Raw genomic sequence first — 17,097 nt, forward strand, 5'->3', positions numbered from 1 at the left:
ATTCTAAAATTGTCTCCTACTTTAAAAGAATCACATCACAACTTAATATTACTTAATAAAAAAATATTAACAGCCAATCAAAATCTTGTTTTAAAGTGTTTGGGAATTTGAAGTGGCAGGCCACAAAACTACAGCGTGCACTCATAGTAAACAATGATATTATGTATTAGTGAAGATGCTAATATGAAACAGAAAATAGTTGAAATTACTTTCAGAATATTTTAGGAAGATAAAAACAGCCAATCAGAACTCTGTGTTTAAGAGCAGGTTCATTTAAAGTCGCAGGCGACAAAACTCCCAGCTGATGAATAACAAGAACTTAAAAAGTCAATCAGAATCCATCATGAAAGACCTTGTGCTCTGAAAATGCCAAACGACAGAAATACAATTATAATATTCTTGAATTGGTTTGTTTGATGTGGATGCTAAAATAGTTTTCATTCATGATGTGAATAAGCCTTAAATAATAATAATAATAATTTTTCCCCTCCCTTAAAGAGCCAGAATAAATGGGACAAAGCTACAATACCCCTGATTGGCGAGCAGTTAGAAAAATAAATCATATTGCACATTTTAATAAATATTATATTAATTCCATCTTAAATTTCATTTTAAATACTCTCAAAGAAAAAATAAAGAGTGGGATTGATTTAGCTTCATATTAAATTGAAACACAGTTCCGATTGAGGTTCTTAAACATAAAGGATTCATGAAAACAAAAAACAAACCGTGATGAGTACAGTAGGGAGCAGAATGAGAGAAATGGGTCGGTAGAGGGTGTAAGACGGGTGAGTGGCGCTGGTGAGAGCGTTCGGTTTCTCCGTCCCGCTTCAGCAAAGTCCTCTGGACACATTCCTCTGGCACCGCGAGCACATCTCCCAGTCCCACGTCAGATGGTAAATGAGTAAGGCAGCTGCTCGTGTCCATCATGCAAAAGTGCATCATCAAACATTTCCAGTTAAGTCTCTGCCAGAAGCCCGAGACCTATGGAGAGTGGCTGATATTAAGGCTTTCCATCAGCAGATATGAGTCACGTTACACTGCATTCCCTTCTTCGGTTTCCACTTTAATGGTCATTTTCTTCCCCCCCGAAATATTTTCATCTCTCTCTGTCGCTCTCTCTCTCTCTCTCTCTCTCTTTTTTCCAGTTACATGACATCAACGTGGAGGATGATGCTCTGGGTTTCAGACTCTTCAGATGTTGATTCTTCTGCTTCTCTACCCTCTGGAGACTCTGCCTGCTGCCGTTTGGATTTCAGAAAGGTCATTGACACAACTGTGTGGGTTTCCATCCAACACTGAAGAATAAATGTAATACAGGGTTAATGCTTTCAGTACTTCAAAAGAGAATACAACAGGGGGAGTTGTGACTGTTTAATACACTGTACAAATTGTCTGTAAATGAACATTTTTCTGTCTTTTATGATTCATGTGTTTCTTCTCCATTTATTTGTTTTTGAATTGCATTATGAGACTTTTTGAATTGCATTATCTTTCCTTCAGCAAAGTTTGAGCTTGAAAAAGTTTATATAATGTTTAGTTGAAGTCAGAATTATTAGCCCCCCTGTTTATTTTTTCCCCCAATTTCTGTTTAACAGAGAGATTTCTTCAATACATTTCTAAACATAATAGTTTTAATAACTCATTTCTAATAACTGAATTATTTTTTCTTAGCCATGATGACAGTAAATAATATTTTACTAGATATTTTTCAAGACACTTCTATACAGATTAAAGTGATATTTAAAGGCTTAATTAGGTTAACTAGACAGGTTAGGGTAATTAGGCAAGTTATTGTATAATGATGGTTTGTTCTGTAGACTATCGGAATAAAATATAGCTTAAAGAGGCTAATAATTTTGACCTTAAAATGTTTTCTAAAAAATTAAAAACTGCTTTTATTCTAGCCAAAATAAAACAAATATGATTTTCTCCAGAAGAAAAAAAATATTATTAGACATGCTTTAAAAAAAGAAAAAAATATTTAAAGGGGGTTTAATAGTTTTGATTTCAACATATATGTATTTCAATTATATATATAGTGTAATTTTCAACATCAAAAGACAACAGAGCAGACATTCCTATGCTATAAAGCTACAATGCTAACCACCTAGCCACCTAGCATAATGCAATTCATAACCGGAAAAAAAAGCTTATTAACAAATTTATTTTTACGTTGCAGCTGTTTTTTGGACTGTAAAATATCTTTTTGTAGATTAGAGCTCTGTTTACACTTAGTATTAAAATGTGTTTTTGTTGATCTGATCACAGATGAACACACTTAATACAGGCTTCTCTGAAGTATTTCCAGTCATCAAATAAAAAGTATTTTCAGTCCATTTCTAAACCACTTCCTGATGGAAATGTTCTTTCAGTGTATAAGCACACATGTGGTTGAATGCATTCAAACTACAAAATATCACCTACTGACCTCATTCTTACATTTTTTTTTGCCAACAATAATGTTGACATTGCCAACTTTGCCATCCAAGGTGCTGTTTATAGGCACATTCATATCAAGTGTCATGCATTATAGGCTGTATAGTGTCTACTGTAAAAAAAAAAAAATATCTGTAAAATTTGCAGTTTTATGTATTTTGTGATTCATGCGTTAGTCTATTTATTTATTTTCCCCTGTTTATTTATGCTTTTGAATTGCATTACTGATCCCTGATCTTTCCTCCAACAACTTTGAACCCTTTTAAAGTGACTTTTCTGAACATTTTAACTCTTTAAAATGATATATCATTTAAGTTGTGTATTTTGGTGAAAAACCTCGTAATAAACTGCCAGGATATGTTCTGATTTTTTACAGACTTCCCATGTTCTTAAAAGATGTCTGACAGATGTCTATTAGACGTTTAAACATAGTCGCCATGGTTAAACACAGCTAAATTTGGGATGTCTGTGAAAATCTAATAGACGTCTAAGAATAGGCCAAAACTAGACTAGTCATCAAATAAATATAAATTAATGACTACTGCTTGTTTTAGTCAAGCTGTCTACGTTTAGATGTCTTTTAGACATCTATTTAAATTTTAAATTACTAAAATAAAAGTCAATTTGTTGGACTGTAGAGTTGAATTTTCAACACCAAAGTCGACAGAGCAGAGATCAAACTCTCACAATGCACTTCACAATCATACATAAATGAAAAACACTTTTGAATCGTAAAATATAGAAACTGTTAACAGATTTTTTTTACAGTGTAAATGGAGACTGTTTTTCCGAAATGCAGTAAAATGGCACACTGTAAAAAATCATATGATCAAAAAGTAATGACAACATATGTTTTTATGTTCCTCAAACTTATTTTAATAGGTTAATCAACTTAATGTTTTAAGTAATGCAAACTTCAACTTGATGTTTTAAGTCTGTTTAACTGATGTAAGTTGAAGTGACTTGAAAAGTTAACTTGATTCAGCTTAAAATTTTAGAGTGTTTTTATTCTAAACGACGTTTACACAGTAATATTTTAATGCAACTGTAAACCTTTTATGTATTATTCCTGTTCTACAACAGTTTTTTTGTGACTGAATACGCATAAATTTGAAAATAGGTTTTAAAGGAAATGCTTTTGAAAATGTCGCCATTGTTGTCTAAACACCTGAAAACAAAAGTCTGTAAAAACGATGACATCACATGTATGTATGTGTTTAGGGAGGTGTCGATTAAACGCAAGTGCAAACACACAACAATGAGCGAGTACATAGTAGAGTCTTTGCTCGTGTTTGCTAACGCTTCATCAGAAAAGTGTGTTAGCACATTTTTTGCACTATTGCACATTTACACATTACAAACAAAACCAGAAACTCAATTACACATCTTGCAACACAGCAAATTCTAAATAGATATTGGCACCTACACTCAACGGCCACTTTATTAGGTACACCTGTCCAACTGCTCGTTAACGCAAATTTCCAACCAGCCAAACACATCGCAGCAACTCAATGCATTTAGGCATGTAGACATGGTCAAGATGATCTGCTGCAGTTCAAACTGAGCATCAGAATGGGGAAGAAAGGTGATTTAAGTGACTTTGAACATGGCATGGTTGTTGGTGCCAGAGTATTTCAGAAACTGCTAATCTATTTGGATTTTCACGCACAACCATCTTTAGGGTTTACAGAGAATGGTCCGAAAAACAGAAAATTTACAGCTACTTCTAGCAGGATAACGCATTATGTCATAAAGCGTAAATCCTCTCAGACTAGTTTCTTGAACATGACAATGAGTTCACTCACTGTACTCAAATAGCCTCCTGAATCACCAGATCTCAATCCAATAAAGCAACTTTGGGATGTGGTGGAACGGGAGATTCGCATCATGGATGTGCAGCCGACAAATCTGCAGCAACTGAGTGTTGCTATCATGTCAATATGGACTAAAATCTCTGAGGAATATTTCCTCATGATCTATGCCACGAAGGATTAAGGCAGTTCTGAAGGAAAAAGGGGTTCCAACCCTGTAATAGTAAGGTGTACCTAATAAGGTGGCTGGTGAGCGTATGTCTTCACTTTCCTACATATATTATTTACTAACAAGGTGACAGGACCAAATACAGGCCTGGCATATGCAGACACCAATTTTGGCTGTTTTCACAGATATGTAAATGCGAAATAATTAAAAGACGCCTGACATAGTATGTTAAAGGCAAACAAAAAAAATCTACAAGGTTCAGTGTAGTTTTGTGTCTGTCAGAGTAAGAATGTACACGGCTGCTCTCCATTTCATTTTCCCTTCTCCTTTCCTTTTTTTGTAACTTGTGTGACCTTTTTTCAGCCATATTTGATCAAATATCTGCAAAAGCTCAGACATACAGCTGCCCTTATGATAATCCCCTCAGAGCAATCAGGAAAGTGTTCAAAAGTGGATGAAAGAGACAAACTGGTCTAAACAGGAATATTTATATCAGCAATAATAATCTAGCTAGTCAAAATGCATCTTAAATCAGGTGTAAACAGGGCTTTTTTTGTAAACTTCATCCAAATATCACCATATTTTAATAAAAATAAGCTCTTGTTTACTAGAAAATTATGAATATTACAAACTACATGATGAGGTACAGTAGATCTGAACTGGAGTAAAAAAAAATGTCAGTTTAAATTTTACACTTTTATTTTAAGTTTTAATTTATTTCAGTTGACATAATCAACCTCATTTTGTGAAATATTTTGTGCTTATTTGTTGTTGTAATTTAGCTGTCACAACTTATCCTACTATATAAGGAATACAAAAATGTTAATGAGGTAAATACATTCTACCAAATGTCAGAAAACACAACTAAAAATATAAAGTAGTGGTTATATCAACACTCAAATATTCATTTACTAGAATTGTGACTTATTTACAAAGCAGTGGGGCTGCACGATATTGAAAAAAAAAACGGACATTGCGATAATTTTTTTTTCTGCGATAAATATATTGAGATATGAATATAAATTCACAATATAAAACTGTTTGGGAGGAATTTTCAATTTTAAATCGATTGGGATGATTTTGTAGGGGAGTGCAACTGCATAAAATATCCACAAATATATATATCAAAAATGACAACCAGAGAGTGAAATTCAGTAACTTTCAAGACCTTTTATAAGACTCTTTCAATACATGTTACAGTAAGGACATATGCATATTACAGTATATTTACTAAATACTGATTGTAAGAAACTAATCATAACTAAAACATTATTTATATACTGAATAAAAAATTGCTAAATAGCGCCTGTAGACCTGCAGAATTTTACCCATTTCATAAACTATACAAGACCCCATTATTCAATTATAATTCAGGCAAATGTTAGCAACTATACATTGTAGAATCCAAAATTATACAAAATGTAATATCTTGTACAAAAGCATTTAATACTTTTTAATACTTTTAAAGGGCCCTAAACCTCTCGAAAATGAATTTTCAATTCATAATACTTTTTAAGACACCGCGGACACTCTGTTCATGGTTTTTGCTGGAATATTACATTATTGAGGTAAAGAAATCCAATGATCAAATCTAAAGTAACACTGTCAATTCTTCATTTGACAAATAATTAAACACAATTCATCTTTGTTAAGGACCAAACTTTATCATTTTTTTGTTCCCAAATGTTTTAAATTAGTTTTAAATCTTAAAACCTAATACATTATATTTTTTGTTTACATTTCATAATGACAGAATTGAGTTACACTAGTTTTTGCCTTGATTTACTCGCCGATATGTTCTGCATAGTCCCCTATTTGTCGAGTGACAGCATTTACTAGGGCTGCACAATAAATCATTTCAGCATCGATATCGCAATGTGATCATTCGCAATAGTCACATCCCAAGTATATGCAATGGTGTGTCTGGATTATAATTTATCATTTCGCAAGCGTTTTTTTTAGGCCTGTGTAAGGGTTTTAAAAGCATTTAGGCATACAAAATTGGACTGTTTGTAACTTAAAAAAATGAATAACAACTAATTTTATGAAATTGTATATAAAAAAGAAGAGTATGCAGTATTCAAAAATTTCTTTATTGAATTTATCTATGCTTGTGGATTATTACAGTTTATGCACTCTTATACAGAATATTCCAAGTCAATCTAAAATTATACATTCTTTACAAATATTTATTTAGCTCATTTAGTGAACTTGTATTCATATTAAAATATATATCGCAGAATAAAAAAAATATCGCAATGTGTAATCTAGTATTTACATTTTAAAAACTCAGATTCATTTGCAACATTTAATTGAAACATTTAATTTTGGTTTGCTTTTTCTGCTTAGCAAAAACCCCCAAACTCTCTCCTTCATTCTCACTCTCTTTTCAGATAGGATGGTGGTCCAAATCAAAGTGTCACGATTACCACAGCGATCGTATTCCATAAGATCGCTGGATCTCATTCACAATAACCATGGACTACAAATTTGCCATTTCTGGCCTACATTTTCATACATGCACTCTGCTTACACTCACACATGCTTCCTCATCTAGACTGATTACACTCGCACCACCTGAAGATTGTCAGAGACTGATCACACACACTATATAAACAGCACACTCACTTATTCACATTGCCGAGTCTTGTTTATCTGTAAGGTGACATTACAACGCGTTATGCTGGTCTTGTTTCCTGTGTTATGATCTTAGCCTTGTTTATCCAGTTTTCCTGTTTAGCCCCCTGCCTTCTGACCTCTCGCCTGTTTTCTGATTACGATTCTGGACTGCCTCTTAACACCTGTTTGCACCCGTATTGACCATTGCTTGCCTGACTTCGAATAAATCTGCATGTGGATCCAAAACTTCAGTTGTCATTGTCACTCCTCGGGGTAACACAAAGGTTACAATGGGCCAACTTTGGCCTGCGGATCCTACTTTAGGCATCTCTGATCTAAAGAATAAGCACTAGTATCTAATGAATAATTACTAGTAACATGAAAATAGATACTGGTACAGGTTATAAGTCAAATGTCAAAACGACTTCCTATGACATGATAATATTAGAATTAGACTTTTATTACAGAAATAACAGAAATATTTTGCTATTGATAATTTATGTGAACTGCTTCAAATGAGCAGCATTTATTTAAGGTTCTTACCAATCGCAGACTTTTGAATGCACACATGCACACATACTTACTTGAGATTGTAGTGTTTCATGTCAGGAAATGGACAAAAATGATTGCCAATCCAATATTCAAAAGCATCACCATGGCAACCAGAATTGAGTTAGGACCCTGGGTAAAAAAAGACACGATGTGACAATTATAGCAACAAGCCATAAAACAGTGCAAATGAAACACATACCTGTACACCTTATAATACATTCAATATCTAAATATGTAAAACTACATGGCAAACTATACATTTCTTTATACTGATGAGAATTTTTATTTAGAAATATCACTGTCATTTTCATATTTATATATCATAGCATTTAAAAGAGCCTGTTATAATCCACTGGAATGAATGAATGCATTTGATTAAAAACCAAATCTAAAAGAGAAAACATTTTGTGTTTTTGATAGTTTTGCTTTTAGGATTTGTGTATTACTCTGAAATTGTTTCAAAATAAAATAGGTTACTTTTACTTGATAAAACTTTCAATTTCAAGTAAAAAAGCTTATCGGCAACAGGAGTTCATGTATACCAGTAAAATTATATTATGAAGAAAAGGCCAATATATATTTTACAAGTGATATATCTTTATAGAGAATTTGTCTAGAAATATGTTGACAACAAAATGTGTTCAATACAAACAATTTTAAAAGGAAGATTGCAAGCAAAAACAGTTTTTATATGTGTGTGTGCTAAATGTTTGGCTTTTTGGTCTAATAGAAAGGAAACATTTAAATAAGATGTATATAATATAATAAATAAGTGTTTATTTTATAGCTCTTTATCATATTATATCTTTATTTAAATTATAAAACATGCTTTAAAAAGCTGTTTTCATTCATTCATTCATTAATTCATTGATTCAATCATTCATTCATTTTCTTTCGACTTAAGGCCCTGTCATACACCTGGTGCAATATGGCGCAAGGCACGGCACAATTGTTGTTTGCTAGTATCAGCTCGGCACAACAGTCATTTTGACTTTTGCGCCATGCTGTTTAAATAGCAAATGCAATTGCGCTCATATGTGTGGCCATAGGCGTTCTGATCTAAAAAAGTAGGCGTGTTTTGGCGCGTTGCTATTTTGAGAAACTATAATAGTCTGTTCTTTAGACCAGAACAAAGCCGGTCTAAAGTCCAGCGCAGAGCGAGTTAGTTGTGCGCCTCGCTTACGCACTGCTTAATACACACAAGATGTAGAGCAATACACAAATATCTTTACATGTGAAAAATAATTAAAATATTAAGGATATATATATATATATATATATATATATATATATATATATATATATATATATATATATATATATATATATATATATATATAGGATATAATAAGGATATAAATATAAAGGATTAAAATATTACAAAACATATTATTTTCTAGCCTACATAAATATGAAAAACCACTGCCTCCATGCCTTCTTCATCTCGGGAGGCTTTTTCAGTTCATTCAATTTGCTATTGTATAATGTTATTATTATTAGCAGTATTATTTATTATATGCGTATTTCAAGAGTTCACACTTAGCTGATGATTGGTAATAAGCTAGTTTGGCATGCTGTCCCGGGAGAGAGCCCCGAGCTCATGAGAGCCTCGAGCCCGGGGCTCCTTCCCGTTGCAGGGCGAGAGGGGAGTTTGAGCTCGGGTAGATCTCGAGAACCCCCCTCCCTCCTGCTGCGTGAGGGTTGGTAAGGTGATGCGTTGCTGACAGAATTGAATCAAATTTGGTGCTAACTTGGATTAGTCAATTTACTTAAGTGTCATGTTTTTGGGAGTGTGGGAGGAAACCGGAGGACCCGGGGAAAACCCACGCAAGCACGGGGAGAACATGAACTCCACACGAAAATGCTGACCGTTTGGGTAGATGCCCGAACAGGAGGCATTTTTTGCTGTGAGGCTGCAGTGCTAGCCACTGGGCCGCCGTGCTGCCCTGTAGACAAAAGAGGAGGCGAAGGGGTGGAAGGGGGGATTCTTCAAGACGAAGATGACTAAAGGTAAGGTGTTTGGTTATTTATACTTGGTTAGGAGTAGTCTGATTGGTGGTTCGTACATTAGCTTGACTCGGGGCCAGCCGTGTCAATCATAAGCACGTGATCCTCTCGAAATTAGTTTATGAATAAACTTCACTTATATTTGTTCTATTAAAAATAAGCTTAGATTTGCCCACCTGTCAGGTTTCAGAGTATATGGGGCATAGCCTGTGTATTAGGATATAACTCAGTATTTTGAGCACACTTCGTTATTATTGTTCATTTATTTCTTTGCTGGAAATTAGAACTGAATTTAGAAATAGTTTTGAAACAAATCTTTGCTCTTAACAAACAAGATTAATTATTTATAGGCTATTTAATGTCTGTGCATACAAGGTTTCCGGTCACACTTTACAATAAGGTTCATTAGTTAATGTTAATTAATGCATTTACTAACATGAACAAACAATGAACAATACATTTACTACTGTATTTGTTCATGTTAGTTAACATTAGTTAATGAAAATACAGTTGTTCATTGTTAGTTCATGTTAACTCATGGTGCATTAATGTTAACAAGCATAGACTTGGATGTTAATAATGCATTAGTAAATGTTCAATTATGATTAATAAATGCTGTACATGTGTTGTTCATGATAAGTTCATGTTAGTAAATGCATTAACTAATAAACCTTATTGTAAAGTGTTACCAGGTTTCCATATCCACGAGAGCGAAAGTGAAAGTAGATCATTTATCTCTAATTCTCGCACTGTGGATGCTCTGTTTAACTGTCTTCTTGCTTGTGAAATGTGTAGTTTTTCCACTTACACTTACTTTATGTCCTCTAAATAGCAAATGTGCCATGGCGTGATGCAACTGGCTCTTAAAGGGAATGGGAGATGAGACTCTGATTGGTTTATTCTCAAAACACACCTATAACTCATTAAGAAAATAAACTCAACCCTTTTAGATTATGCGCTACAGCACAGAGTGGATTTTTCCGTCCTTTTATTAGCAAAAATGGATTCTGACACTGATTCTGGCCCTGAAAGTGTTTGCGCCCTGCACTGTGCATGGATTGTCAAAATAGAGGCCTTAGTCTCTATTTCAGAGGTCATCACAGTGGAACGGGCCACCTAAAGGCTGTTTTCTCAAAATTAATTCATAAATCTTCATTTCAGCAGCACATAAACCACAGTGTTATTCATATCTGTTATTTTGAAGTTATTCAGTAAAAACCTTTGACTCTAGTATGTTAATCAACTGCAAAGGTATTGTGAAAAACATTTGTTTTCTTTATGTACTATATTGTCCAGCCATGCCAGGCTCACTGGAAATATGTGCCTCAGCCTACATTTTTTTTTTTTTTTTTTCGAAAAAATGAAATATGTTGCTCCGGGTAGGTTTTGCTGCATGTTTCAGATGACAAATCCACTAGAGGGCACTGTATACATTTTTTATGAATCTGAATTATGTTACTTATGTATTTACTTTGTTTTGTGTTTTATTCAGATGCACATTTTGTCAAAGACTGTAAACCGTATGGGCAGAAATTAGCTGATAAAAACAAAGTGACATATGCATGCTAGGAAATCATCCCGAAATTCAGCAAAGTCTGATTAAACTCTGATCTTTTTTATTGACCTATTTTTGTGCTTTTGCTTAACTGAAATGGTGTAGCCTCTCGTTGACCTTTAGAGAATTCACACAGTTAGATTGTACATTAAAATAATTATTAAATTGGTCATTATTAAATTCATATGATTGTTGCATTCATTTTCACTAAGTGTTGTTTTCTCGCATGTTTTATTTGGGCTGTGGCTACAGTTTAGCTAACCTGCTAACTCGCGCTAGATTCATGCGCTGTCTGCATCTGCATTGATCGTCATGACAACACCCTTTTACATTATACCTCTACCACAAAACAAAAACTGCTTTGTTCAGGATGAAACTGCCTTCAAGTGAAGCGAACATGTATTTTTGAGGTACATCTTTGCTTTAGAATTCCTCTATGGGTTAACACAGCCATGGGACTGAGTGCATATTTTACAAGATAACACATTATCATTTGCCAGTCACATGTCATTACTTATTCACTCAGCGCTACAGTATACAGCTGAGCACCTGCATCTACTGCAACACCAACTACAACAGTAAAGCTTGCTATACAGACATTGGAGAGTGGATTATTTTAAACTCTGTTTTAAGCAAACTGTTCAACAGACTGGTTAAAAAGACTAGTAGTTTACCATGATAAATACTTTGCTAAATAATTGCACAGTCCGGCATTTTCAGTAGGCTGCTGTTCTTACAAGGGGATTGATTGTCAACATTTACTTGTAAATAAACAATGCATATCTAATTTTTGGTCTTCAATGGAAAATCTATATTCCATATTTTCTCGAGTAGATTTAGTCGACTAAAATCGTATGAAATTTAGTCAACTGAAACTAAAACGATTCAAAAGACTAAAATATGACTAAAACTAAAATGTAATTTTAGTCAAAAGACTAAGACTAAAACTAAATCAAAAATTGCTGTCAAAATTAACATTGATATGCTAGATCTATGTGTCTTCCCTGCAGGCACAGGACATCAACATGATGTCATATTGACGTACCCTAATATATCCCAACCTCGTGGGGATGTTGGATCTTAGTTGGAAATGTAAATCAGGTTGACGTCTGAATCAAATGTCAGGCCGACGTCAATGTCCGACTTACCAACCTAAAATCAACCAAATACCAACGTCTAATCATGTTACAACTTGACGTTGTGTGGACGTTACCACCATGACGACTATCAGACATTGGATTTTGGTCCCTTTCCAACACAACCAATAATCAACCAAAGCCACAGCCATATCACCCTGCAGCCCAAGAGTGGTTATTCACTGAAGCTAAGCAGGGCTGAGCCTGGTCAGTACCTTGATGGGAGACCACATAGAAAAACTAGTTTGCTGTCGGAAGTGGTGTTAGTGAGACCAGCAGGCGGCGCTCAACTTGCAGTCTATGTGAGTCCTAATGCCCCAGTAAAGTGAAGGGGACACTATACTGTCAGTGATGTATGTCTTTTGGATGACATGTTAAACCGAGTTTGTGACTCTCTGTGGCCATTAAAAATCCCATGGCACTTCTCGTAAACAGTAGGGGTTTAACCCCTGTGTCCTGGCCAAATTCCATCCAATGGCTCTTACCATCATGGCCTTCCAATCATCCCCATCCACCAAATTGGCTCTACCTTAGTATATCCACTCCCCCTATAGCTGGTGTGTGGTGATCGCACGGGCGCCATTGTTTTGTGGCTGCCGTTGCATCATCCAAGTGGATGCTGCACACTGGTGGTGGTGTGAAGAGACCCTCATGATTGTAAAGCGATTTGGGTGTATGGCCATATGCGATAAGTGCGCTATATAAATACACATTACATTACATTACAAATATCAAAATATCAATTGGACGTTGCAGGCTAGACATTGAATATTGGTCACCTGATGTTACGACCTAAATATCAACGTCTTATGATGTTGCATTCCATTCAAATGGACCTGTGTGCATTAATGAGTGTCAGAATAACTTAAGAACTTACAGATTCTTCCACCGTTGCTTCTTCAACCAGGTCCAAGCTGGCCTTCTTGGTTTCAGCTAAGCTCTTTGGTTTAATAGACTCTTGTTTCCTGATCTTGACCTCTGGTTTGGGAGTGGGTGTGTTGAGCGTTTTGGGAGGTGGAGGCATCCTGGCCAGACTGGACTGTGTGATTTCAGGCTCCTCATCTTCGGGCTCCTCTGGCGGTGGCAACTGCTTCACCGGCTTCACATAATAACTGTGATAGGCAGTATGAAGCTGCCCGTTACCTGTGCCCGCAGGTTTGGCCACGGGTTCAAGTGCTTTAGGAGGCTTTGGAGGTGGGACATCCTGCAGCTTGATAGTCTGAACTGCAGGAGGAGGAGGAGGAGGAAGAGGAGGAGGAGGTACGGATACTTTGGTGATTTCGGCCACAATGGAGGCTCTCTCTTCTTTGCTGATCTTGCGGGCTACAGAAGTGCTGTCTCTGCTGATCTTGCGGGCCGTGACGCTGTTGTCTTTGCTGATCTTGCGGCTAATGCTGGGGTTCTGCGCTTGGCTTTTCTGAGAGGTGCGGGGAGGGGATGGGGTCGGGCTTTGGGCTGGAGAGTGGCTCGGAGTCGTCCCGCGCCTGTAGAAAGGGCTACCTGAAGACTTCTTCTCCTCTTCTTTGGGTGCTTCTTCTTTAATCTCCTCCACCGGCTCACTGAACTTCTGCTTGATGTATTCCAGTCCTGTCAGGAAGATCATAAACAGTGTTAAGTGTAATTAGTTAAAATATAACTCGTTACTGTAATTAAATCACTTTTCTGGTAAAAAAAAAAGTAAAGAAAGGCATTGCTTTTTAGGTATTTTATAACAGTTAATAATATTTTTGAATGAAAAAAAAGCCAATAAGAAATTTGTCAATATATGGTGTGTGTGAAATATGGTGTGATTCATTTGAAATGATTTGAGTTTTGATGTATATATATATATATATGTTAGGACTGCTTTGTTTTGGTTTGGTCTGTAATTGGTTGGGATCATCATCGCCCTTATTTAGGTTGCATTGCATTGCAAGAGTTCGTCTAGACCGCAGTTTTTTGATTGTTTGGTCAGTTATGCCCATTATGTTATAGCATTATGTTTTGTTTTAGATCCACGCACTAACAGTGACAACACTTACCGCATCCATTCACTTGCATTTCACACTGATTAAACCTGCTGATACTGATGTTTTAATTATGTTATTTTCATATGTGTTAGAATAAATATCATGTTTGACTTTATTTCGCCGTGTCATCTCCTTTATTGTTACATCTTTGAGCCAGGTGTAACAATATGGAGTGCTCAGCATAATTAAGTACACTCCATTTTGAAAATGAATATTATTATTCATCTCTCAGTGAATATAGGAAATGTATTTTGGTGCATTTAAACAAAACAGATTTATTAAACATATATATTTATTAAAATAATATTTTTGTCACCAAACATATTTAGAAAGATAATACAGTTAAATTCAAGCAAAATATAGCAAACAAAAATGACAACTTACAAAATTTCGACTAATTTCCATTTTTTTGCTTCTCTTGATTTTTCCTCTTTTTTTTTTAAATTTGTATTTATTATTTTTCTATAACATATACATTTGCGTGCTCTAGTTTTTGGACCGTTATCGTAAGTTATTTTGTTAGATAAGCTCCAGATTTGGCTTCAGTACTGACTAATCTAATGTGTGTGCACAAATATAATATTGTATAGCTTCCTATTAAAAAATATGAATTTAAAAAATAGATTTGTGAGGGGTGTAATCAAATCTGCTGAGCACTGTATTGCTTAACATTTTTTAAATAAAACTAAAATGTCCTGCTTGGCTCAAATTCAAAGAATTAAAAGTTATGCATTGACGTTTATATGGTTTTTGTTGCATTGAGTCAATTAAATCCATAACTTATTGAGCAATTAAAGTTATATTTCATACAAATTAATTAGAAAAGTAATTTCAAACAAGTCTGATAATGTAATTATTAATTCATTATTTTTTTAAAGTAACTTACCCAAAACTGATCAAATATCGGTAAGCAGAATTTGGCAAGCAATTATGACATAATTATATACATTTTAATTGTTAACACGTACATGACACTGTAAATAACTGTCCAATAACAGTATTTTTTTGTGCTTCATAGCAGGTGTTTTCTGTTTGTTTATGGTTATTCATTGCATTATGTGATCTTGATCTCCACTCTGTCAAATTCTGATGTTGAAAATTCAACACTACAGTCTAAGAAATTCACTTTTATTGCTATTTTAGTAGTTTAAAATTATATATCGTATAAGAAATAATATATTTAAAACACAACAGAAATGTACTGGCAGTTTACAACACCAATCTAGACAATATAGCACTTCAAACTATTAAAAATATAAATTAAAGTCACCTTTTCAACCTTTATAATTTCGAAAGTTGTTGGATGAAAGATCAAGAACCCATAACTCGATTTTAAACACTTAAAAAAAAGAAAAAGTGCTAATTTTCAGTTATTTTTGTACAGTGTATTTAGGGCCAGTGATTAAAGCTGGGGACGTATGTTGGTAACATTTTACAGTAAAGTTCAATAGGTAACATTATTTAGTTAACTATGATATGAATTATTGTTAGTTCATAAACAATCAGCAGATAAGTTTTTTATTATTTTACATATAAATACGAATTATATGCATACAAATATAATTTGTTACATGTTATATATTGTTACATTTTTTATATAATATAAATATAAAGCTCATGGGCGACACGATGGCTCAGTGGTTAGCACTGTCGCCTTTCTGTTGGCATTTCTGGGTGTAGTTTGAATGTTCTCCCCATGTTCATGTGGGCTTTCTCCGGGTGCTCCGGTTTCCACAGTCCAAAGACATGTGCTATATAAGTGAATTAAATAAACTAAATTGACCGTAGTGTATGTATGAGAATGAGTGTGCATTGGTGTTTCCCAGTAAGGAGTTGCAGCTGGAAGGGCATCCGCTGTGTAAAACATACTGGATAAGTTGGCATTTCGCTGTGGTGAACCCTGATTAATAAAGGGACTAAGCCGAATGAATAAAATGAATAAAATGAATCAATATAAAGCTTAAAGATTGCACAAATTATTAAAATAAGATTTTAAATGTTAAAAATATAAATAAATACAAATGTTGTATTCAATATGTATCAATTAACCTTTGAAACAGTTCAGATGGTCACAGCACAACTAAACAAGTGATGCAATGCTGAGTTTGCATAATAGAGCTTTCAGAGAAAATCACATGGCTCCAACTAGCTTAAGCCCAAACTTTTTAACTGCAGTTTAATTGACGTGACATCTCTGGCATCCACAATGACCGGCTTCAAAGAGCGAGAGGCCATTCTTAACGTTTAAAAGGCTTAAAGTATCTGCTCCTGCTTGATAGCTTGTTTTTTTCTGTTTGATCTCAACTTTTGTTGTGAGTTCCTGACATTCTCTGCACAATTTACTAATCAAACACGCAATCTCCTGTCATTTACACAAGACACTCATATATTTGTATGACCAGCTATGAACAAGCTGAAGATAACTGTTCTTACCTTTCAAATATTTTACCTTTAAAGTTTCAGCTGTCCAAAAAAAAACACTCCTTGCCATGTGCCCTTAAGTGTAATTTTATTGTTTACTAGTTTTTTTTTACTTATAATTTTAGATTATATTATATCTGTTATAGTATTTATAGCAATTGCTTTTTGAAATACAAATTTTTATATTACTATCGTCTGTTAGGCACTGAGAGTAGGGTCTAGGGTAGCTAGGGTCTAAGAGTAATGCAATTTCGATTCTCTGTATGTCCTGTATGTGGTTGAATTGACAATAAAGCTGACTGACTTGACTTTGACTTGCTGATGTCACAAATCCACCAAAAGGTTGATTGGTCAGTAATATATATATATATATTAATAT

The 17,097-nt window shown here is 34.5% G+C and overlaps 1 protein-coding gene across 1 annotated transcript in view; it reads right to left on the minus strand.

Annotated features, from left to right (window-relative positions):
* Window positions 1-958: 958 nt before the first annotated feature.
* jph1a (junctophilin 1a) overlaps window positions 959-17,097 on the minus strand; it is an 87,839-nt gene continuing 71,700 nt past the window's right edge. Inside the window, exons 4-6 of the mRNA NM_001166256.1 lie at window positions 13,166-13,875; window positions 7,623-7,719; window positions 959-1,298 (exon numbers count right to left, since the gene is read on the minus strand). Of these exons, the coding sequence (NP_001159728.1) occupies window positions 7,639-7,719; window positions 13,166-13,875 (791 nt within the window). The 3' untranslated portion in view covers window positions 959-1,298; window positions 7,623-7,638. The remainder of the gene's footprint in view (window positions 1,299-7,622; window positions 7,720-13,165; window positions 13,876-17,097) is intronic.

This window comes from Danio rerio, chromosome 24 (genome assembly GCF_049306965.1).
Source record: "Danio rerio strain Tuebingen ecotype United States chromosome 24, GRCz12tu, whole genome shotgun sequence".
NCBI lineage: Eukaryota > Metazoa > Chordata > Actinopteri > Cypriniformes > Danionidae > Danio > Danio rerio.